The 26745-nt window shown below is 35.9% G+C and overlaps 1 protein-coding gene across 6 annotated transcripts in view; it reads right to left on the reverse strand.

Annotated features, from left to right (window-relative positions):
* PHKB (phosphorylase kinase regulatory subunit beta) overlaps nucleotides 1-26745 on the reverse strand; it is a 199208-nt gene that overhangs the window by 136479 nt on the left and 35984 nt on the right. For all 6 annotated transcript variants that reach the window (XM_021094236.1, XM_013998279.2, XM_013998278.2 and 3 more), the window contains 2 exons: nucleotides 23517-23624; nucleotides 20665-20745 (listed from right to left, as the gene is read on the reverse strand). In XM_021094236.1, coding sequence (XP_020949895.1) covers nucleotides 20665-20745; nucleotides 23517-23624 — 189 coding nt within the window. The remainder of the gene's footprint in view (nucleotides 1-20664; nucleotides 20746-23516; nucleotides 23625-26745) is intronic.

Raw genomic sequence — 26745 nt, forward strand, 5'->3', positions numbered from 1 at the left:
AAAGAAACAGAATAGAGAGCCCAGAAATAGATCCCCATAAGTACAGACAACTGATCTTGAATAAAGGAGCAAAGGAGCAAAGACAATCTCTTCAGTAAGTGTGCTGGAACAAATAGACATCCACATTAAAAAAAAAAAAAAAAAGCTTAAACCTTTTCTTTTACAAGAGTTAAGTCAAAGTGGACCATTGACCTAAAGGTGAAAGCAAAACTCCTAAAAGCTAACACAGTAGAATATCTAGATGACTTTGGGTATGGTCTTTTTAGATAAACCACCAAAGAAATGATTCATGAAACAACTGATAAGCTAGACTTCAATAAAATAAAAAACTTGTGCTCTGTGAAAAATAATGTCAAGAAATTGAGAAAAGAAGCCACAGACAGGGAGAAAATGTTTACAAAAGACACATCTTTTTTTAATGTCTTTTTTTTTTTTTTTTTTTTTACTATTATGGCTGCATTCACTCCATATGGAAATTCACAGGCCAGGGATCAAACCCATGCCTCTGCAGCAACCTGAGCTGCTGCAGTCAGATTCTCAACCCACTGTGCCACTGTGGAACCTCCAGCAAAAGGCACATTTTAATAAAACACTACTGGAGTTCTCTAGTGGCTCAGAAGGTTAAAGATCCAGCTTTGTCACCACTGTGGCTCAGGTTGCTGCTGTGACACAAGTTCAATCCCTGGCCTCAGAACTTCCACATGCTGCAGGTGTGACCCCCCCAAAAACCAAAATCAAAAACAAACAAAAAGCACCATCATCTAAAATACACAAAAACTCTTAAAACTCAACAATAAGAAAACAACCAAATGTAATTTCTACATGGGGACCTTGCCATTTTCATCATTCTGTATCCCCCCAGTGTCTAGAACAGTAAAAAGAGTAAACAAGGAATGAAAAAAAAAAAAAAAAAAGGATGAATGAGTGAGATTGGCAGAGAATCTGATTTTTCATACCACTCCTATAAAATTTTATAAAATTACACCAATTTCACAAAACTTACTGGGGAGCTTCCACTGTTTAATGAGGTAGGAATTACCTTTTCCTTCAAGCTTTGGTTATATTTGCCTATAAAACTAGTTGGAAAAGTTCTTTTTCTGAAGGAGATGCGGGGGAGGGGAAAGATTTCTGAGTAATGATTTACTTTCACCAAAGACTGCAGATCATGCATTCCTACGGGGGTGAAAACTGGTTCTTAGAAGCAAAACAAACAAACAAAAACCTAAAAACTTAGATATTACAATTAGGTGTAGCCCTCCAGCTCAATGCTATCTGACAAAATCTTATTCCTTAGTATTGGATTTCTCACATTAGAGAAAGCTTAAATACCTTTTCCTCCTCTTGGAGGCAACAACAACAAACAGCCAAAAAAAAAGTTAAGAAATCCTGAAATAGATCTGTTTCTTTTTTCCATTTTAAGTCAGTTTTAGAAAGTGTGTCAGTTTCCTGGAGCTGCTGTAAGAAAATACCAGAGACTGGGTGGCTTTAAACAGTAGAAATTTATTTTCTCAGAGCCCTGGAAGCCAGATGGAGATGTCACAGGTTTGGTTTCTTCTAAGATCTCTCTCCCTGGCTGGCAGGTGCGGCATCCTCTTGCTGCTTTGTCCTCACATGGTCGTCCCTCTGTTCACACATGCCCCAGGTATCCGTTTGGGCGTCCAAATCTCCACCTCTTCCAAGGACACCATTCAGGCTGGATTAGGACCTATCCTAAGGGCCTCATTTCAACTTTCCTCTCTAAAGGCTCTAACTCCAAATACATCTGCATCAACCCTACTTCCTCATAAAATCATATTCTGAGTACTGGGGATTAGGATTTTAACATGTAAGTTGGGAGGTCAGGGTGGGTGGGAAAGAAGAAAGGAGGGGACATAAAACTCAGCTGATAATAGGAACTCACAGTCTCTCTTGAACACACTCCATTTTGGATTTTAACATTTATTGCCATATAATTTCTTATGGTACACTCTATCTTTAAATGTCTACCTATTTGTAGTTATATTTGCCTTTTCATTCCCAATATTAATTAATTAAGTAATCCTTATCTGCTTAGCAAATTTTATAAAAGGTTAAATTATTAACCTTAAAAAAAGGTTGATTTTATTGACAGTATCTAGTCTAACTATATTTATATATATATACTTTTTTTTTTTTTTGGTCTTTTTAGGGATGTATATGCAGCATATGGACGCTCCTAGGCTAGGGGTAGAATCAGAGTTGCAGTTGCCAGCCTAGGCCACAGCCACAGCAACACCAGATATGAGCCGCGTCTGCGCCCTACACCACAGCTTACAGCCATGCTGGATCCTTAACCCACTGAGCAAGGCCTGGCATCGAACCTGTATCCTCATGGATATTAGCTGGGTTTGTAACCTGCTGTGCCACAGTGGGAACTCCCTATACCATTATTTCTATTTTTATTCCTTCTATTTGCTTTGTATTTACTATGATATTCTTTGCTGACTTTAAAAATAAGACCCTTAACATTGCTAATTTTCCATCAAAGAAAAAAACTGCCTACAATGACACTTTGGCCATGTTCCATACATATTGGTATGCAGTATTTTCACTGTAATTCCATGGTATTTCTCAATTTCCATTTCTATCTCTTCAAAATCACAAAAGAGTATATTATTAGTTTCTAAAAACATGATATTTAAAAGGCATCTTTTAGGTACTGACTTCTAAATTCAATGTGGTTAGATAACATGGCCACTGATTCTCTGAAATTCATTTAATTTCTGCAGAGATTTGTTGAGACTAATTGTGCTATTCAAATTGTGTATATCATATTTTTTGTCTCCTTGGTTTACCACTTTCTAAGAGAAATGTGTTTAAAAATCTCCTATCCTATTATACTTTTGCTTTATATATTTTGAGGATGCGTTGTTGGGTTCTTATGGCACTGTTCATTGAAATGTGTCTTTAATCATTAAGTAATGTCACTTTTTATTTTATTTATTTATTTTTTTATTTATTTGTCTTTCTGTCTTTTCTAGGGCCACACCCGAGGCAATGTGGAGGTTCCCAGGCTAGGGGTCTCATCGGAGCTGTAGCCACCAGCCTAAACCAGAGCCACAGCAACACCACATCTGAGCCACGTCTGTGACCTACACCACGGCTCACGGAAACGCCAAATCCTTAACCCACTGAGCAAGGCCAGGGATCAAACCTTCATCCTCATGGTTCCAAGTCAGATTCATTAACCACTGAGCCATGACAGGAACTCCCACTTTTTATAACTTTACCTTAAATACATAGGGTAAAAAACAAACATCTGTAAAAAGAAAACCCCCAAATACAATGGCACTTAAGATTCAATTAGTTTCTCAAAGTATAGTTGGTCCATGTGTGATAAAGTCTTATTTTAATTCTGACTTAACTCAGTTAAAGACTTGGTCAATTCCTCTTTCTAAATAAGGAACAGGATTAAGTCTTGATTAAGTTCACAGCCCAGCCATCAACCGCATTGGGTTCTCACACTCTGTGCAATACACACCCACTTTCATTACCCCAGCACTAGATACCCTACAAATAGAGATGGGCTCTTATGCATTAAAGCCCACAAAAGTATTCAAATTAGCCAACACAGTGAGAGCCAGCAAAACCTGTTTAACTTCACCCTGCTTGCCACCCCTGAGCTATCCCTTATACTTGTAGCTTATTACCCTGTGCAAGGGTAAAACCCCTGTGTAGCCCTATATGGGGGCTTTCTCTCATTTAGAGCTACAGATATCAAAGAATTGTGCACTTCTGAGTGTCACTGTACTGTTTACAGCCACCAAAAAAAAAAAAAAAAATCTTCCAATCTTATGAATTACATGATAGAGGGAAGTTAGTTCCACAATGTCATTTAGGGACCCGGGTTTCTTCCGTCACTTGTTCTATAATTCCCAGGGGGTTTTCTGTGGCTGGGGTAAGGGAGAGGCAGGAGAATTAATTTTTACCTATTCTGCACAAGATTCATGTCTTCCTCAGCTCATATTATCATGCATCATTTCCTCAAAGATTGTCTTTCCTCAATTCTCTCTATTCTTTTCTTCCTATGAAACATATTTTGGACCTTCTCATTTCTATCCTCAATTACTCTTAAACTCCTTTCATATTTGACATCTTTTTACCTCTCTTCTACATTTTGGATAATTTCCCTGGAATTATCCTCCAGTACATAAATTCTTTCTTCAGCAATGTCCAATCTACTCTTTAATACGTCCATTAACCTTTCAGTTGTTCCTCTTTATTATTTCTAATAAACATAGTAGGGCTTTTCACATATTTCATCCTCTATTTTGTCTATACAATATTAATATTTAAGAATTGAACATTTTTATTCTATAGCCTCCTTTAAATAGTTGTTCTATTATCTAAAATTCTTGGAATGCAAGCTTTTCTATTTGCTGTATGGTTATTTTTTGAATAATTCACGTCATGTATTTTGGAAGTGTCTGTAATTAACTCATTTCAGCAAAGGTTTTCATTTGCAGATATGCATCTAAAATGCAATTTTACCTTTACTTCAGATCTCACGTGGTCTAGGGTCCTAGACAATAGAGGCTCCCCAGACTATGGACCAGTGAGCTAAGGTTTTTGTTTTGTTTTGTTTTGTTTTAATCCTCCTTCCACAAAGAGTACAGTTTTTAATAAATTCATGCACAGGACTCACATGCAACACTCCCAAGACAATATTTTTTAAAATTTGAGCCCCTGGCCCATACGATCTATGGTAGACTAATTATTAAAATGGCCTCACTTATCTACCCTTCTCTTTATCTACACCCCTTGAAATATGATTTTAAGGTTCTTTCCAACAAGAGGTCAGACCCATGATTTGCTCTGGCCAGTAGAATGTGGCAGAAATAAGGATGTACCAATTCTGAGTCTAGGCCTCAAGAGGCCTCTCATGCATGTGTTCTTGCAGATCCCCTAACTTTCCCATGAAAACAAGCCTGCCCCTTTCTGAAAGAAGACAAACTATGTAGAGCAGAGATGGCTTATATCAGCCAATGCCGTCCTAAATCAGTTATCGACCTGCCAACTAACCACAGCCTGCATGAGTAAACTCGGATAAGATCAGCTGAGCCCGGTTATAATCAGCAGAACAGACCAGACCATCTGTAGACTGGGAAGGGATATAAGCTGTTTGTAAGGCACTACATTTTAGGATTCTTTGTTAAAAAAAACTCTAAGAGCTAGGTGATAAAATATATATGGCTCTATTGGGCTTACCCATACCACCATATCAAATGCTAATTGCTAATTATCTTTTCATTTCTAGCATTCAAGGATTTTTTTTTCTTTCATTGGTGCTTCAGTACGTAGTTGGCTTTTTTAAAAATAAAGTTATCTCTCACCCAGTATTCCCTATTTTTAGAAAGAGGCTAAACAATCAGCCTATTTGGTTTTATTGTCACATTTACAAATTTGACCAAGCTTCTCTCATAACAGATATCTAACTTTCTGGTTTCCCCTAAAATGTTAGCAGTAAAGCTTCTTTGAATTCCTGGAATAATCTCTCTCTCCCAAATTTAGTTATTTCTACATATTATTGTCTCTCCCTAATATATTCTTATTCTACCACTTCACCCAGTTAATTCCTACACTGCCTTCAAATATCAGCCTGGAAGAGGAAATTACCTGGAAGAAAAAAACCTTTCCTGATTCCCTAAACTTGAATGAAAAATCCACTTATTCATCATTTTGTCGCATCACCTATCACGGTTTCTTATACATGGAAACTCCTCATGACATATTTGTTGAACAAAACTGGCATATATTTACACATTTGTAAACACTGACAGAAAAGCCACTTATTCTTTTAATGCCTTTTTAATGAGGAAAGAGCCAGTCCTATCCTAAAACAGGGATCACTCACATGCATATGTTCCAAGAATATTAAAATCAAAGAATTAATTTTTTCCCCAATGGCCTACCCCTGCTTTCTTCCCAAAATATTAATAGTTTGCCACTGATGATGAGTTATTCTTCTATGTTATACTATTACAGGTGACAAGTGCAGGTATATTCAAAGCCCTTTCATCCAAAATAAAAACACTAAAAAAATTACATAAACTATGCTCGGTCCAGAATACTGCAACCAACTGAAATATAATAGCCATTTTTCAATACTATGAAACACCAAATCCTACAACTTGCTTTAAAATGCCCATAAAAGCCCTTTACTAATTTTTAAGTGAGCCAAGTGGAATTTTCATGATATAGTAAACAGAAAAATACTAAAGCCAGAGTTCCCATTGTGGCTCAGCAGGTTTAAAACCCTACATGGTGTCTGTGAGGATGAGGGTTCGATCCCTGGCCTTCTTCAGTGGGTTAAGGATCTGGTGTTGCCGGAAACTGTGGCCTACCTGGCAGATGCAGCTCAGATCTAGCGTTCCTCCGGCTGTGGTGTAGGTCTGCAGCTGCAGCTCTGATTCGACTCCTAACCTGGGAGTTTTCCATATGCTGCAGGTGCAGTCCTAAAAAGAAAAAAAATACTAAAAAATTCCCAGTCAGTGTGGAGACACTGAATAACGAGAAAGGGATTTCAGAACTAGAAACTAATATTCTCAAAGATTATTCACAATTCAAATATTTGAATGGTAACTTTAAAACCTCATCTTATCATCAGTGACTTAATTCCCACAGCAGTTGAGAATCTGTGGCTAGTAATAACAGAATCAAAATGCACTAGTGTTGCAGAAAAATGTCGGAGGAACAAAACACAAAACTTAGGTCACTGGAAAGATTATCTACCACACTGTGGACTATTAATGGTCCTCTTCTATTTAATTCTTAACAAGAAATATAGGAAGATTATGTACCCTAAACACCACTTAATTACATGGAAAAGGAATTATTCAAAATTTCAATTCCTTGAATAAGTTCCTGCTTTCCTTTTACAGTAATGTGGAATAATACTGAAAGTTAGATTTTATTCTATAATTCAAGAATGATCAATCAAACTTTGCTCTGTTGCTAAACACAATATACTTTTAGTTTGACCAAGGTGAACAAATTCTTCTTCACAAAAACACATTTTACTGTCCAAACAAATCTTTTCATAAATAGACACTTTCCAAGGAAGCCAAAAATTCCTTATATATAATTCTAAAATAACTGTCATATTGTGTAACAGATTAAATGAATTATTATAAATAATTACTAATATTATATTCTTTTCCTGCAATACATTAAATAAAGAAGAGGATGCATATTAAAAAATGACTCTTCTATGAATTTTAGATAATTTACTTTAGCAATAAGTGAGGTGGCCATTCCAGCCTACCCTGTCTCATAAAATTATCATTTAAAAAACATCTCAGCTTTATCTGAGTAGCAACCAACATTTGGGAATATGACAGATTGTGACACCATTCTTTATTTGGCTAAAGAAATATACATCAAAATACTATAGGCTTAAATATTTTTTTAATTCCCCAAGTTATAACATTATCCTGAAATGACAGGCTATTATAGTAACAATTTAAAAAGCTTAGTCCTTTGAACACTGCTTAAAATTTCCCCATCTCTCTTATCTCCTATCAAAACCAAACAAGCACCAAAACAAGAAAGCAAAATTAAAACTCATAAAATTTCAAAGGATGTATATCAAACTAGGAGCAAATTTTTATGTGTGGGAAATACTTTTACTTGGTTGACAAAAATAGAATAAAAGCAATATTCTTAAAAATTCAGAGACTAGCTTAGAAACTAGCTCAAGAGATCATCTATCCCAACCTTATCTTTCTGGGTATGTCCATTTCTAGCATCTATTACAAATCATTTAATATAATGTAAGCTCTCCAAGACCCTTTTTTCCTAAAACTAAAAAAAAAAAAATCTGAATTCTCTCCAATACCTGTAAATTCAACTTAGATTACAGTAGCCCAAACTAGACACAATATTGAGAAAAACATTTAACCACTGATGAATAATAATTTGCACTTAATTCTTTCAGTGACAAATCATAACCAAGATACTTCTAAAATATACAGTCTGAATTATGTTTATAAGTATCACCGACAAGGGAAAGATGAATTACCATTTGAGGGATGAAAAATGTGAAAATTTTGAGAGAGAGGGAGCATGGGATGGGGGTGGCATGAGGAACACAGAATGGAAACAATGGTTAGACAATGAATTTGATGACTGAGCTGGTCTAGATGACAATTTTCTCTTTGCATGTTAACATTTCTTCTCTTTTAAAATATCTATATCAGGAGTTCCCGTCATGGCGCAGTGGTTAACAAATCTGACTAGGAACCATGAGGTTGCGAGTTCGGTCCCTGCCCTTGCTCAGTGGGTTAACGATCTGGCGTTGCCGTGAGCTGTGGTGTAGGTTGCAGACGCGGCTCGGATCCCGAGTTGCTGTGGCTCTGGTGTAGGCCGGTGGCTACAGCTCTGACTAGACCCCTAGCCTGGGAACCTCCATATGCCGCGGGAGCGGCCCAAGAAATAGCAACAACAACAACAAAAAAGACAAAAAGACAAAAAAAAAAAAAAAAAAAAAAAAAAAATCTATATCAGGAGTTCCTGTTCTGGCTCAGTGGGTTAAGAACCCGATATAGAGTCCGTGAAGATGCAGGATGGATCCCTGGCCATGATTAGTGGGTTAAGGATCCTGCATTGCTGCAAGTTGCAGCATATGTCTCAGATGTGGCTTGGATCCTGCATTGCTATGGCTGTGGCACAGGCTAGCAGCTGCAGCTCCAATTTGACCTCTAGCCTGGGAACTTCTATATGTTGCAGGTGTGGTCATTTAAAAAAATGGATAAAATATCTATATTTCTATATATTGTATATATGGTTCACTCAGGAGACACTAAAATTTCTTATAAGATATAACCACCACAACAAAAAAAGAGGTAGAATAGGCTTTCTTTTATCAAGAAAAGCTGAGTTCTGGGGTGAGGGAAAAAGGGATAAGGGAATATCTCAAGGAAAGTAATTTCCTAATTCTTGTACACTTACACTGTGAAAATTAAATACATTGTAAATGATAGGCAAAGAAAACAACCAACCATGTAGCTGATTGCCACGTAGCTAGACCAAATTGAGATGAATTTTGTGTGAAATACATACCGATTTTGATGACGTAGCACAAAATAAGGAATATAAAATATCCCCTTAATAGTCTTTTCTATTTATGACACATTAAAATAAGGATATCACAAATACATTACATTAAAAATACATATAAAACTAATTTTATCTGTTTTAATGTGGCTACTGAAAATTTTTAATTCTATATGTGGCTCACACTATACTTTGATTGGACAGCACAACTAGAGAGGCTGGAAAAAGAAATGTATGCTTTCCCATATGGCCTGCTCAGCTGGAGGTAGCCCCACAATAGCCCTGACCAATAAGGCATAAGAAGGCTGCTGGGGACTTTTGTGCAGGCTCTTTTTTTTCTTTTTAAGGCCACACTTTCAGCATATGGAAATTTCCAGGTTAGGGGTCAAATCAGAGCTGCAGCTGCTGGCCTACACCACAGCCACAGCAATGCCAGATCTGAGGGACGCCTGTATACTGCAGCTCATGGCAATGCTGGAGCCTTGCCTGAGTGGGGCCAGGGATGGAACCTGCCATCTTCATGGATACAGGTCCAGTTCATTCTTGCTGAGCCACAACAGGAACTCCTTTATTTTATTTTATTTTATTTTATTTTATTTGGGGGGCAGGCCTTTGATGTTTCTGATAAAAAGGGCTACTTCTGATTACAAGTAGCTAGTACACTTTTATCAACCTTCCCCCCTTCTTTTTTGCCATTGATGCCAGTAGTTATAGCAGCCATTTTGAGGTGATGAAGAAAAGAAACTGACAGTCCAAGGAGCTAACCATCTCCAACACTGCATTACATTGCACCTTTTCATCTAAGCCACTGCAGTAATTCCCAACAGATACAGGATAAATTAGTCTAATATTTTATAATGTACTATAATTTTAGAAGGGCCATGATGAAAGATAAATTTCAATTATTCATATGACAAACTTTATTAAATATGACAACCTTTGTTGGACAGCCATATATCCAACAAAATGTACAAAAGCATGTGCTTACTTAAAGAGTTTTGTGTCAGGTTTTAAAAAACTCAAAGACACTAATTTGGGCATAAGTAAAAATTCACTAATTATGAAATCAATGCAGTGACAGGCAATCACAAGGAAATAGCTGACTTCTCAAATATACTGTTCAAAAATGGGTACAAATATTCAGCAGAAAGTAACTTATAACAATATAACTAGAATAAAGGAACCAATGTCTCAGCAAAGCCATGGCTCACAACAGGTGTTCAATATTTGAGAATGAATGAACAGGCAGATACCTGTATATTTCTCACCCAGGGCACAATCTCAGCCAGCCATCACATGTGCTTCACATGTGCTGTTATTCAGATATTCAAATGTGACAAAATGGCTGTGCAATACTGAAATGTTTCTTTTAAATTTAGGTATAGTTGATGTTACAATATTGCATAAGTTTCAAGTGTACAATGAAGCTTTTTTAAATACAGTTATAAAAAATACATTAGGTTAACTGATCTTATAAAGAGACTGAACTTGAGCATAAAAGGCTGTTGGGCAGAAGGTGGGGGAGGTATAAATAGATACTTACATTAAAAAATAACTGCAAATGGTAATCAACTCTTAGAATGGTAAAGACCTCAAAAAATCCAGTCATCCATAAAAGCAATGAGACCACTGACAAAAAAACAGCAAAATCAACTTTTTCGGGATTCTGAAACTTAAACAAGAGCTTGTAACAATGCAAGAAGCATTAAATCAAGAAAAATGACTGAAATCTTACTTAAGGAGAGTGAGCTTTGGAATGTATTGAATTGCCTTATTTCCTATCCCCTCTCCCCTACTTTGCTATATCCTCACATTAGCCATGAAAATTAGCACACTAAAAGCCAGTAGAAGGGACAAAATAGGTTTGAAACTCCCCCAAATCACCATCTTAGTGAATTATCACTGTTTTGAACTGTCTGACAGCTTCTCAGAAACTGTCACTCACTGAGATTTTCTTTTCAATGACTTAGAGTTTACACAATGCACACAGTCTTTTTCATTGGCACACAGTGAAAACAACCAGTGGCAACTATCTGATATTTCAGTTGTCCAGAAACTTTCTTCTTAAAAGATGTACATAGTGGGCTGTGAAAATCTCCAACATATTCTTGGAAAGCCAGAAGGATTAAGCCGATGTGTAGGGTTGTGTCCACAGCCAAAAAAAGACCTGAAACAATCTCACACCTCTGGCTGAACCAGAAGCTCTGCAAAAGCAGGAAGTGAAGGCTAAAAGACAGTAATATATTGCTTGTGAAAACTTCCATGCTGTGGCCCAAAACACACAGAGAGAACGCTGGGAAAGGCTAGGAGACTTATTATTCCAAAGTATTTATGTATATTCCTGTCCAATCATCAACTGGATTGAGCTGAGCAAAGACACCAACGACCACATACAACAATGCAAAGTCTACGGAAAATTTTCAGGAAAAACAGTAAACAAATAACACAAACAATTTTGAGGACACCACACCTTAGAGAAGGGGAATATGATCTCCAGAATTGATACAATGTATTATTTTAAATATCCAGTTTTACCAACACAAAAAGTGAGACATGCAAAGAAACACAATCATGAAACACACATCTGAATAAAAGAAATTGATAGAAAACTGTTCCTGATAAAACCCAGACTTTGGACTTAGTAGATAAACACTTTAAATGCTCTAAGAGCTAAAGGAAAGCATGTAAAAACTAAAGAGGAGGAGTTCTCATTGTGGCTCAGTGGGTTAAGAACCTGACATAGTGTCTGTGAGGATGTGGGTTTGACCCCTGGCCTCACTCTGTGGGTTAAGGATATGGCACTGCTGCAAACTGCAGCACAGGTCACAGATGTGGCTCAGATCCGGTGTTGCTATGGCTGTAGGGTAGTCCTGCAGCTGCAGCTCAGATTCAACCCCTAGCTCAGAAACTTCCATATGCTGCTGGTGTGGTCTTGTAAAAAAAAAATAGAAAAAAGATAATATGGTGAGAACAATGTCTCACTAAATAGGGATAGTCAACAGAGGTAGAAATTATAATCAGGAGCCAAAATGAAAATTTGAATTGAAAAGGGCAATAGTAAGAATAACTGTGTTCAATAATTATACTAAAATCACTCCAAGTTGTTCTCCAATCACCATGGAATGAAATTACGAATCAATAACAGATAAAAATTTGGAAAATTCACCAATATGTGAAAATGAAACAATATCCTACTAAATTACCAACATGTCAAAGACATCACAAGGGAATTAGAAAACGCAACGAGATGAATGACTACAAAACTGTAACAACAAAAATAATGGGATACAGCAAAACAGGCTGTAGAGGGAAATTTATAACCACAAATGCGTATATTTGAAAAGCAGAATGATCTCAAGTCAATAATCTAACCTCCCACTTAAAGACACTAGCAAAATAAGAGGAAAAAAGATAAACCCATACAAAGCAGAAGAAAGGAAGTAATAAAGATTCAACAGGAAATAAATACAATAGAGAATAGAAAAATCAGTGAAACCAAAAGTTGATTCCTTGAAAACATCAACAAAACTGACAAATCTTCAGCCACCAAAGTAATCCTATTAAACTATAACTTGAATTATATTATACCTTTGACTCCAACGCCCCTTGGCCTCCATCACATGTAGAATAAATCCCAGGTTCTGGTCATGACCCCTGACTACTGGGAGGTAGATAAATCTCTACCACTCTCTGACCAACGACTTCATGACAACTATGAATACCTTCTAGTTAATTCCTCAATCCCAGCAGGTACATTCAATCCCCAGGGCTTTCTTTTACACTTTCCATTTCCTCTGCCTGAGGTGTACTCCTGGTGTTTACATGACTTGTTTCCTTATTTCATCCAGGTCTTTGTTCAAATGCTCTTTTCCAGGAAGGCCTGTCCTGATAACTCTACCTAAAACGGTTTTATTTTCTATTTTCCCACTTATACATTTAAAAATATTATGTCACTTTCTAATATTATATTCTATATTTAAATATTAATTCTCTGTTTTCCTCATTATAATATGAACTTAATGACATTACAGACTAATCTATTTTTCACTGCTATATTCTCACTGGTTGGTGTACTGTAGAAACTCAATAAATACTTGCCAAATAACTGCATGATTTATTCAAGGGTGCATGAATGAATACACTCATCTAAATATGAACACATCTCTAAACCCTAGGTCATCCTGGATGCCTTCATGACTTGACCATGATGTCACATGACATGTGTCACTCATATCTGTACAGGATAAACAGATACAACACTGTCAGAATACTGACTGGCTTCTGGTGCCAGACTGCAATTTAAATCTCAGCCCTGCCACAGCCTACATGTGACCTTGTAAAAGCCACTTATTGGGTCTCTGCATTATTTTAGTCATTGAAAAATGAAGATAATAACTATACCTACCTGCTAGTGTTGTAAAGATTAAATGGATTTATATATATGCAGCACATAATAAATACCACAGAAGTGTAAACTATTATTATTGCTATATATAATTTGGAGAAACATGGATAATGACATTTTTTATTTTTAGGGGAAAACATCAATAAATAGTTTTGAGTAATCTATTCATTTTTTCTGTGTACACTGTTGAGAAGCAGGAGCTAAGAATACCTTATCTCCAAAATTACTCATAGAAAATTATTCTATTAAAAGATAGAAATTCCTTAAGTTTGGCCTAAAAACCATATTACATCAAGAGGTAGTGTCTGTAACACAAAAATATCCACACAAAAAGCAGAAGCAACACAAAAATTGCTAATATTTTATGGAGAAAACATGCACACAAAGTAAAAGTCAAAACTCAGGAAATAATAAGAAGAGGAAAAATTAAAAACTTATCTTTAAAATTAAACATAAAAGTCTCAGCATACAAAAGAAAAAAATCCTATATTAAAAAAAAAAAAAAAAATCTGGAGTTCTCCTTGTGGCTCAGTGGTTAAGGTACCTGGATAGTATCCCTGAGGATGCAGGTTTAATCCCTGGCCTCACTTAGTGTGTTAAGGATACAGTGTTACCGTTAGTTGTGGTGTAGGTCTCAGGCATGGCTCGGATACCACATGGCTGTGGCTTTGGTGTAGGCCAGCATCTGTGGCTCTGATTCGACCCCTAGCCTGGGAACCTCCATGTGCCATGGGTGCGGCCTTACAAAGATAAAAAGAGAAAAACAAACAAAAAATCTAACAAAATTCAAATAGAAACTATTACTTAGAAGGCTGGTTCCCAATCATACACAACTTCTACTATTTATGCCCTGTGTAGTCCCCTCCTACACTGATTAGGACTGACTCGTGTAACAAACAGGATAGCTAAGGTGGTGGAGGGTGACTTCTTAGGCTAAGCATAAAAACACTATCCTTCCATCTTTCTCTCTTGGATTACTTCCTCTGAAAGAAGCCATCTGACATATTGTAAAGACACTCAAGCAGCTCTAGGGAGAGGCCTCTTGCCAAAACCATGTGAGTGAGCCACTTTAGAAGTGGGTCCTCCAGCCTCAGTAAAGGCTTTAGTTGACTATAAACCTGGCTGATTGTTTGAGTGCAACTTATGAGAGATCCTGTATCAGCAACACCCTGCTTAGCTGCTCCTGAATTCCTGACCCAAAGAAATTATGAGATAATAAATGGTTACTCTTTTAAGCCACTAAGTCCTGAGGTAATTTGTCACTCAGCAATAGACAGCTAATACAGTAAGAAATGAATTCCACATGTCATCCAATCTGAAAACATTTGAAAAGATCGTCTAGGTCTGATGGTAGAAGATATCTTTGCAAAATTAAAAGCAAGCAGCAGACGAGATATGGTCAGTAAAGAAGACTTTTCCAGTTTTCACGTTCAACAGGCACCTACAGATTTGCACAATATTTTTATTAGAAGTCTTACAACCTACACTTCTGAAGAGCTGAAGAAATACCTGGCCATTCCTGAAAGAGCTTTCAAGCACAGAAGTTACACTCAAGCATAATTATCTAAAGAAACTGGAGTATATATGAGTATCTGACACATTTCTGTCAATACAACTAGCTCTACAGACTATTCCATGTGTTACCCCCAATTAATGCTTATTTCCACATACATTTTAAGCTGGTAAGAAAAATACCCGAGGTTACTTTTTGCAAAAATGACAGACATTGTGACTTGTGACCCATCATTAAGGGTCTAACACCAAAGTCAGTCATGTACAGTATGACCCTGGAGAAGGATATTAGAATCCATACAGGTATTTCCTCCATTTCCAGGTATAAAGATGTAGCTGATATAATTTAACACAGAGACATATAATTAACAGGTCTTAATAAAAAAATAAAAGCAAATCCAAAGCGTAGGAAGAAAAAATTTTAACCTTTGTAAATCCTTACTTTCAAAACATAGCTTATAGTGTAGGGGTCACCAAAGTCTAAAAGGTCCCTTCTTTGTTAAAGAATTAAAACACTTTTCATATAATGGAGCTTCTCCACAAAATGGAATGTAAAGTTATCTTAAACACAAAACAAAATCTCATGTGTTATACAAATACTGGGGTACATGGGGTTCTTTGATGTTAAACTTTCTCTAAATCTATTTTTGAATGATACTGTTCTTGTTACTTTTAATCTACTTTTAAGAAATTTATTTACGGAGGATATCACAGAATGTGACAGAATGACATGTGGGCAGTTTACAACTTTGCCCCCCCCCAACAGAATTAAATAAGTTATCTTCATTAATAAACAGAAGGACAGACTTAGGTAAACTTTGTATTTAGTATTTATGTGTGTGTCTGTGTGTGTGCACGTGTGTGTATGTACATGCACACACACCTACATACACATATGTGAACATCTATGTCAAAATTATAAACATATGTTAAAAATATGTAAGTTTACCATATATTATGGGTTTCTCTCAAGATAAAGAAAAGCAAGCAAATAACAGTGCCAAGGAAGACCTATAAAGGTTTGACAATTTCACAGTTTTTGTTTTTAATTAAAAAACAATACCTGTAAATGTGCACAGCTATCCTTTTATAGACACCAATGCAGATTGGGTACCCACAGAACATGACCCATATGTGTGGGCAATGAAAGACATTAGAAAATGAGCATACACTGCTGTTCCTGCCCCAGCAAGGCTCATCAGCACCAATACTGGCACTTGGTATGTTTATATCATCGTAAGAAGGATATTATTTAACCCTTAAAACAGTGGCCTTTTCCTTAAGAAACTGCAATGTGGGTTCTAAGTTTATAAAAGCAAGAGAATCAGTAAAGATATGATGAGCTGTCACAAGAAGGAAAACAGCTTATTAAAGAACTCAAAAGGGCTGATAATATAATATGGATATTATATTACATATGCATATATACATACACCCATATATGTAATTATACACATGTTATGCTTTGTGTAAGAGTATGCTGTGTATAACACACACATGCACACACACACACACACGCACACACAAATGCCTCCAAACTGTATTCTTTAATCCTAAGACAAATAAGGATTTGGGCGAATTAAAAATGTAATAGTAGAAAAATAAGTTAGTCCCACTTCCTTCCCAGGTCCTTGGATTGCCCTCAGATGTGACTACGGCTGAAAAGTGGAGAAAAGAGATGGTGCAACAAACCTGCCCTTCAGGACATTAAGTAAAATTAGAAAAGAAAATGTTCCAAGTCACATCACCTTTGAAAAGATTAATTTTTCTAAAATATGCAAATAAAAGGTCCTTCATTCACTGAAAGATTCTATGCAGGCTATTTACTGCTTCTCTACATGATCCCTACCACAGTATAAAAGAATCTCAAGGAAAAAGCTGGCAAGCAGCAAATACAACGTTTTATTATGCTAGGATTTTAAGTGTACATGTGGAAGATCTATTGAAACTGGTTACATAAAAATTTTATGTGTACCAAATAAAAACTATAAGGCTAAGAAAAAACATAAATAAGAAAAAATATAATGCTTAAGAGGAAAATACCTAAATTGTTAAGTATAGTTAAGTCACACAAAACAGAATGGAAAGGTTAAAGCAATTATCGTATTTTTTTACAAATGCCAACTGAAGATTTAAAATGAAATCAAAGATGACACAAATAGATGGAAAGACATACCATGCTCTTGGATTGGAAGATTCACTATTATCAAAATGGCTATACTACCCAAGGCAGATTCAATGCAATCCCTATCAAATTACCAAGGACATTTTTCACAGAACTAAAACATTTTAAAGTTTGTTTGGAAGCCCAAAAGACCCAGAATAGCCAAGATATCCTTAAAAAGAAAAATGGAGCTGGAGGAATCAGGCTCCCGGACTTCAGACTATACTACAAAGCAACAGTCATCAAAACCGTGTGGTACTGGCACAAAGACAGAAATATAGATCAGTGGAACAGGATAGAAAGCCCAGAATTAAACCCACGCACCTAGAGCCAACTCATCTATGACAAAGGAGGCAAGAATATACAATGGAGAAAAGACAGCCACTTCAATAAGGGGTGCTGGGAAAACTGGACAGCCGCATGGAAAAGAATGAAATTAGAACACTCCCTAACACCATACACAAAAATAAACTCAAAATGGATTAAAGTCCTAGATATAAGACCAGATACTATAAAACTCTTAGAGGAAAACATAGGCCAAACACTCTCCAACATAAACAACAGCAACATTTTCTCAGATCCACCGCTTAGAGTATCGACAATAAAAACAAAAATAAACAAAGGGGACTTAATCAAACTTAAAAGTTTCCACGCAGCAAAGGAAACCCCATACAAAACAAAAAGACAACCCACAGAATGGGAGAAAATCTTTGCAAATGAAGCTACTGACAAGGGATTGATCTCTGAAATTTATAAACACCTCCTACCACTCAATACCAAAAAAATGAACAACCACATCAAAAAATGGGCAGAAGATCTAAACAGACAATTCTCCAAAGAAGACATACAGATGGCCAAAAAACACATGGAAAGATGTTCAACATCACTCATTATTAGAGAAATGCAAATCAAAACCACTAGGAAGTACTACCTTACACCAGCCAGAATGGCCATCATCAAAAAAATCTACAAACAATAAGTGCTGAAGAGGATATGGAGAAAAAGGAACCCTATTACATTGTTGGTGGGATTGTAAATTGGTGCAACCACTGTGGAAAACAGTACGGAGATTCCTCAGAAAACTAAAAATAGAACTACAGTTTGATCCAGCAATCCCACTCCTGGGCATCTACCCAGAGAAAACCATGACTCGAAAAGACACGTGTACTCCATTGTTCACTGCAGCACTATTTTCAATAGCCAAGTCATAGAAACAACCTAAATGTCCATCGACAGAGGAGTGGATCAAGATGTGGTACATATACACAATGGAATATTACTCAGACATTAAAAGGAAAGAAATAACAGCATTTTTAGCAACATGGATAGACCCAGAAATTATCATGCTAAGCGAATTTAGTCAATGAGACACCAACATCAAATGCTATCACTGACATGTGGAGTCTGAAAAAAGGACACAAACTTCTTTGCAGAACAGGTACTGACTCACAGACTTTGAAAAACTTATGGTTTCCAAAGGAGACAGTCTGGGGGATGGAGAGATACGTTGGGGTTGTGGGATGGGAATCTTATACAACTGGATTGTGATGATCATTATACAACTATACATGTAATAAATTCATTGAGTAATAAATAAAATAAAATGAACTGTGATATATACTGAGAAGTCAAAAATAAAATAGGCATTAAAAATTAAAAATGGAATTCCTGTTGTGGCTCACAGTTAACAAACCCAACTAGTATCCATGATGATGCGGGTTTGATCCCTAGCCTTACTCAGTGGGTTAAGGATCCAGAATTATCCTGAGGTGTGGTTTAGGTCACAGATGTGGTTTGGATCCCACATTGCTGTGGCTATGGTGTAGGCTGGAAGCTGCAGCTCCAATTGGACCCCTAGCCTGGGAACTTCCATATGCTGCATTTGCAGCCATGAAAAAGGAAAAAAAAAAAAAAAAAAAAAAAAGGAAAAATGAAAATTGAGTACCAACAAAACAATGCTGCCACTAATCAAGGCAATTTTACTACCATCAGGACCATCAGTGAGAAATGACTTGCAGCCACCAGCATTAGTTGCTACTTTACTATAAATGGTTATTATACTGTGTTCTGCCGGCACCTGGACACTTTTCCCAATACGAGGTTCCACAAGAAGCTAAATGAGCTAGTTCTGGGAGCCTTCCTCTTCTTAGGCAGAGTCAAGCTTCTTTTATTTATTTTATATTTTAGAATGTTGCTTAAGATTGGTCTGAAATAGTAGCTTCCCAATACCTCCCCAAAATGTTTGAATACCTCTCTTTCATAACATTATAAAAACTGAGAGCTATTTGGATGAAATGAAAACATGTAATTCTTTGGTAAATCAAAAAGAAGAAACCATAAGTGGGTATTATTAATTTCTGACTATCACTACTGCTTCTTTAATATTTAACTATACTTCTAAATGGGTTTTATTCATGTGTATTAAAAAAAGGCACAACTGGAAGAATGCACAGGATTATAAACTACTAGAGGGCAGAACTACACGTGCCAATTTCATAGCACCCTCAGTGCAGTCCAATGATGACTTTGGTGTTTAGAATATGATACAACTGTTCCCCTGGCCTGGCTCACAGGAGAAAAATAAGTGTATGCCTACGCTTTGATGGAGTTCTCACTGTATATACCATTTTAATGATAGGTTTTTGTCACACTGTGGCACATTTCAAGATGTGTTAGCATGTGTATCTGTATGTTTATTTAAGCATTAGTGCCTAAGAAAGAAAATGCTTCTGAACTCTGAGATACAAATCATTTTCAAATTTCCTAATAAGAGCATGGTACTTATCTTTTGAAAAAAAGAAAGAACCCTACTGAGGTCGCACAAATAAAGATAACAAAATATGATACCCGTTTACTTTTAAAATGATGGGTTACAAAAAGCAACCATGTGAAAGAAGACATCATAACTCTGAGAAAATGTGCAAATGCTCTTTTATTTTCATTGTTACTAAAATATCTCAAAGTTACAAGTTTTTATTTCAGATTACCTGAAATACAGCCTTCAGAGGAGTAAAGTTTTACAACCTGTTACATATTTTCTTCATTTTTAAAGTGCTTTGCATTGAAAATATAAAGAGTTTTTGATTCAGTATCCAAAATGCAGTATGTTACTACATGAATTTTAAAATAATTCATTATCATGCTCCATCATAAGTGTAACTGGGTCACCATGCTGTACAGTAGGAAAAAAAAATTGTATTGGGGAAACAACAATTAAAAAAAAATAAAAAAGGATACAATGAACTTCTTTGCAGGACAGAAACTGACTCACAGACTTTGAAAAACTTAGTTACCAGAGGAGACATGTTTGGTGGGGAGGGATGAGCTGGGGGTCTGGGATGAAATTGGGTTGTGACGATTGTTATACAACTATATATACAATAAAATTCATTAACTTAAAAAATAATAACTTATTTTATACAATTAAAAAAGGTTTTAAAAAGTAAAAGAAAAAAAAAAAAGATATCCTCCAAAATGAAATTTAGTACTAGAGAATTTAGGAGAATCCTACCTCATCAGTGTTATAGATAATCTGGAGTCCTGAGGAAATCATTTCCACAAGGTAAAGGAGATAGAGTGACACTGTATTTATCTGAAAACAAACAACATTAAAAGGTTAAAGGAAACAACAAAAATACTATGTTATAAAATTAAATGTAAAAGCTAAAATTACAAGTCATTTGCTCTAGTAATGACATATAAAAATTATTTCCTTTCCTATGTAAAATACAGGAGTCGTGGATTTAGTTCATAATCATAATAAAATCTCAGCTTTGTATGTAAAACTAAAATCCTTAATTTCATTCTGATGGTTATTAACAGCTGTTTAGAGACTGTTCTTTATAACATTCACTTTATAAGTGTATTTTTAAACCCTGGATCTAAATATTTCTACCTTGAAATAGTTTTAACCCTCAGGCAGCCATGCAATGTCAATCCACCTCAAGTGTATGTAAATGAAAAAATTATTTGGCAAGTAAGACAGAAGGACTCTGCTGGTGCTCCATAAACAATAGCAGTGCATCTTGAAAACACTCTTATTTTCAGAGAATACAGAATTTATGTAAGCAACCACTGGAACACAGTAATTTTAATCAATGGTATAGCATATTAATTTAAAATATACTTTTAAAAAAATAAGATTTTTTATGAGTTCCTTTTTTAGTTTATTACCTTAAAGATTAAGATTGCATAACCTAAACAAAAAAAGATAATAATGTCCACTTACATCAAAAATAAATGAGATATGCAAATTTTCTCAAGAAAACATGCAGTGAAAGATAAATACAATAACATAGACAAACCTTAAAAACACTACGTTAAACGAAAGAAGCCAGCCATAAAAGACCATCTGTTATAGGATCCCACTTATGTAAAATGTACAAAATAGGCCTATTCATACAGATGGAAAGGTAGACTGTTAACTGCCCAGGGTGGGGGTCTTTGAAGGAGATAGGGGGTGACTGCTAATGGGTGCAGGGTTTCTTTACGGGTTATGAAAACGTTCTGAAATTGACTGTGATGGTAGTTGCACAGCTTTGTGAATATATTAAAAACCACTGAATAGTACACTTTACATTGGCAAATTGTATATGATGTGAATTACATCTCAATAAAGTTGTTATCTAATAAACAAATAAGTGAGAAGCAGCGCGAATTTTTCATTTAGCCAGGAAACAGCTAACTTGAATTAAAAACAAAGAGAAAGCAAGATGTAATTTTCTCATTGTGTTAATTCTAACTCAGAAGACTCCTGCCCACTAATAGCCTTGGTGGCTTGTGTTTCCTTGACTCTCCTCCAGTCCTTTCTGAGTAACTGACAGAGGGCTGGGGCAGAAAATTATTTGTGCCCTAGATGCCTCAGACAAAGCAGCCCTGTGTTGCCAGGCCCTGCCAGTGCTGGTAGCTCTCCCAGAAACCAGGAATAGTATCCTGGATGGCTCCTGATTTCCTAGCACTCAAAATCCAGTGGGTGTCACGGTCTTGTTAAGGTCCAAGTGGACCACATAAAAAGATAAAGGATTCCAGTTAGGTTTTTCAGACCGACATCAACTCGAGTGACCTTTCTCTGAACACAGTAGAGAACTTCATGCTATTGACAGGGTCACCCAGGTGTTTTCTTACAGCACTGACACTGGCCTGTCGGAAACGACTTGGAAGAAATTTGATTCCTACTGGCAATCACTTATAGCAACACCTCAAAGAGCTCTCTGCTCTGACTGTTAGGGTGCTTTGGCGAGAAAAAAATCGCTAAGTGGCAAATAGAACACGGACTGCCAAATACCAGGCTCAACAGCATTTATTTGAAACTTACTCTGTGTCAGGGACTGAGCTTAAATTCCGAGACACAAAAATAAATGAGCTATTATCTTCTGAAAACCCTACATCAATAGTAAACATGTTTGTCAAAGCAAAACCTAATTATGTGATAATTATAAGAAGTTGAGCAGTTACATATTCATGTATCACTAAACCTCTAAGAAACTGGTTACAAATAAGCATAAGATTTTCTGCTGCATAAACATGGGGAAACTGCATTTTATGTGTTTGGAGGAGTCATACTAAAGTTAAGACATTTCAGATTTCTAGAGAGAGAGAAGAACTATAAAAAGGAGATACTCTTATTTTAGTAAGGAATATATGAATAATAAGTATTCTGTCCTAAAGACTGCAGAACCAAATGATAGGCAGGAAGAAAATCTATTAAAGATAAATAGTATATGATACAAATACGATATTTGTAACTTAGAAACAAGGCAAAGGATGTCCTGCTCAAAGGAGTATACTGCTGTGAGAAGAAAAACAGTGAAAACATAAAGTCCTATAGTATATTCTTAGCATATAAAATTTATATATAAAATTATTATAGTATGTAAGGTGAAATTTATACACTCACAGAAATGCCTTCTGGAATTACATTTTAGTGGTATGTTTCTAGCTTTATTGAAGGCTGATACATTAAAAATGAATTGCCAGGTAACAAAAACTTCTGATTTGCTGTTATATCACTGTCAATTGTCTTTTATTCTCTAGTTCCTAAGTACTGGAATTCTTTTAAATTTGATAACAAGTACAAGCTTTTGTCACTGAAAGAGCTGTAGGATTCCTTCTTCTAGACAGTAACAATATTATAATCCAGCCAGCTGCCCTTTTTTCCTTTTGGACCAAGAACTCAAGTCACATTTAATATTCAATCACAATAACTAATTCAATCCTGGTGGGATTTCTTCATTATATGGTTAATTTTCTATTTCTATTGTGAATAATTTATGAAATCTACTATTTAAAAACTATAAACAGCCTCAAATCGTCTATGATGTAGAGTATAAATGGAGAAGAGAATTTGTTATCTTCTCATTTTACCTGAAGATGACCATATTCCTCATAGGAGAGGATCTCATCTCCTGTGTGCACACTGAAAACAGAGTGAAGACATGTGGTCGGGCGTGGATCCTGCTTAAACTGCTGGACCTAAAATCAAGTATAAAACTTAAATAATGCTAGTAATTCACATTCTCATCCAACATTAGAGATTATAAATTACCTTTCATGCAACTTGTTAATGAGGAAAGCTACAGCTTATAGATGGGGGAACAGAGCAAAGCAGAAATGTTACTTTTTCTACAGAAAAACAGATAAAACTTGTAACTATTATAATAGAGTTAACATGATTGTTGAACACTTAACTGATATTTCACAAACATAGCAACTCAAGTGTAATAGAGAACTTGTTAATGTAGTACCAGTGGCTTTTGCAATGTTTTGCATCTTATTTTAGAGTCAAAATAATGGTTTGCTTTGTGTGACAGGATTGCAGGGACTGTATCCCACTGTCCTGGAATTTGGAAATGCTTACATGACACTCAACAAAAGAGCATTTCAAGCTTCACTCTAATTCAGTAAGTGTTCGAACCTTCAAATGCTATTTCTTTCTCCAAGGAGCACAAATTGTAACCTATGCTCTTGTCAATGTGTTTTCATTTCTTTCGCCACATATATTCTCATTACTAAGGCACCAATTTCAAGATAATACAGGCCCTACATTTACTTATTAAATTGACATAAAATTTAACCATTTAAAAATACTAAGTAATTATTAAGTGACAAAAAGACAAACCCCAAGGATAAATGGGTATTAATTCAACTTGGCAAACATTTACAAGATACCAGTTATATGCCAAGTAGTACTGTAGTAGTCCCTTGAAGTCTGAGATGAATAGGAACAGAGAATGAATAGAATGACACACAGCTCTACGGAAAGCCAATGACTTTGTTCTTTGACAAAACATAAATGATGACAGTATCTGGGTGTTCATGATCTTGCCTTGTTTCACTTGGCTAAGGAACCACAAAAAACCATATTCTCTTCTCCAACTTCAAATTTCTTCTCATCTTAAAATCTTATCTCAAAAAAAAAAAAAATCTTCTTTTATAAAGTCCCTCTTGAACCCCAACTAAAATTCCTTCCTCTGGATTCACACATCGAGGTGCTTATCCTGGGAGTTCCCGTCATGGCTCAGCAGTAACGAACCTGACTAGCATACACGAGGACGTGGGTTCGATTCCTGGCCCTGCTCCATGGCTTAATGATTCAGCACTGCTGTGAGCTGTGGAATAGCTACAGCTCCAATTCAACCCATAGCCTGGGAACTTCTATATGTTCTGGGTGTGGCCCTAAAAAGACAAAAAAAAAAAAAGTGCTTATCCTCCAGCCTTTTATTTTTATAGTTGTCTGTGTGTTCCACTACATTATAAGGTTTTACAAGTTACATTATCCAGTATGTAGTCACTAGCCACATGTGAGTAATTATATAAATTATAAATTATATAAATTTAGAAACTCAGTCCTTCAGTCAAGTCACACTGGCTACACACCAAGTACTCAATAGACGCATGAGACTAATGGCTTCTGTATTGTTCAACACAGTAACAGAGAACATCATCATCACAGAAAATTTACTGGACAGTGCTGTAAATACTAAATACTAACACCCCGTTGTACTCCTTAAGAGTCCTACACAGATAAGCCCTCCTACAGCTGAAGTCAACAAAATGAAAGTCAGGACCTATCAACGGATAAGCGGAAATGAGAGAATGGGGGTAAAGGAAGGGATCTAAGTCCGTCACCTATGGAGTGACCAAGCCATCCAGCGTTACCGCAGAGAAGGTGAGAAGGCTACCCCTTCTCACTGTCTGTACTGCTGGCAAGTCTCAGACCACACAAACAGAAATCAACTTGGCCACTCCTTTCACAATACCATGACTATTATCTCAAACTACTGAACATTATTCTGGGCTCTTAGATAAAAATACGGCTATATTAAAATAAAATACATTCTGCCCACTTGATAAGGATCTAAATGGATAATGTTTTATCAGTTTCATAAAGTGACTGCTGCAATTGACAAGGCAGTGCTTGTCATTTGTCTTCAAGACACACAAGTACCCAGCATGAGAATTTATAATTTAATCAATCACTGTATCAGAGGAAAAGCAAGTACTAAATAATTAAAGATGCTCAAATAAGGAATTATATAATTATACTTTGAGTCTTAAAGCTGTTAAAAGACAAATAATTTAAAATCTCAGGGAAAAAAAAAGACTGAAACTATCAGCTTTGAAAATTAATGGGGCATACTGTATGTAAATTATAGGAAAAAAGTACTCTTGAAAGCAATTAAAATCAAGGGGACATTAATTAGTATTTTATATGATGTCCAGCATTTTGAAATTAAAAATAATGATTAAAGTAAATGTTTCTATATTAAAAAAGTCTAGAATAATGTTTTCTCTTCTTGTATTTTATTTAAACTTTTTCTGAAATCTTTAATCATTGTGAATAAGCAACTTATCATTCAGGAAAAGGTGAATGAGTACTTTGTCATCCATTCTTAATTTATAGATTAAAATATGCATTTAGGCAGGAAAACTCATCTCATAAGGGAATCCTAGAAGAATAAATTTTATAAAATTTTAATGCTTTCTCATGAATTAGAAACTACTTAGTAGCATTTTAAACAAAGTTAAAATATCTCCTTTAGGTAGTACTATTAGAAAATCTATCAGGAAGCATGTTTTATGATGACAAGCAAAAAAAGCGGAGAGCCTTAGATTTTCTAAGTCATTATTTTTCTTCAAAAGATGAGCCTTAAGGTCAAGGAGCCCATGAACACTACAGACAAGCTACATTTTGGTTTGCCCAAAGAAAGACTAAAAGTTATATATTTCATATTTAAGAATATGGGAAATCTCTACTGCTATGGAATCAAGAAGAAAAGGGTGAGTACCAATAAGAGGTGAAGGTATAGAGTTCCCGCTTGCGGCGCAATGGGATTGGCAGTGTTTTGGGAACCCTGGGACACAGGTCTGATCCTCAGTCCAGCACAGTGGGTTATAGATCTGGCATTGCCACAGCTGCAGCTTAGGTCTCAAATGAGACTCGTTTCTGACCCCTGGCCTGGGAACTGCATATTCCACTAGGAGGCACTGAGCTGGCTGCATGGTTCAGTCTCACTGAGTCATATGTGGAATACAGTAATATGCTCCATTCCTACTCCAAAAGGTTATGGGGAGTCAAGAAAAATTATAAAAA

The sequence above is a fragment of the Sus scrofa genome, chromosome 6 (assembly GCF_000003025.6).
Source record: "Sus scrofa isolate TJ Tabasco breed Duroc chromosome 6, Sscrofa11.1, whole genome shotgun sequence".
Taxonomy (NCBI): domain Eukaryota; kingdom Metazoa; phylum Chordata; class Mammalia; order Artiodactyla; family Suidae; genus Sus; species Sus scrofa.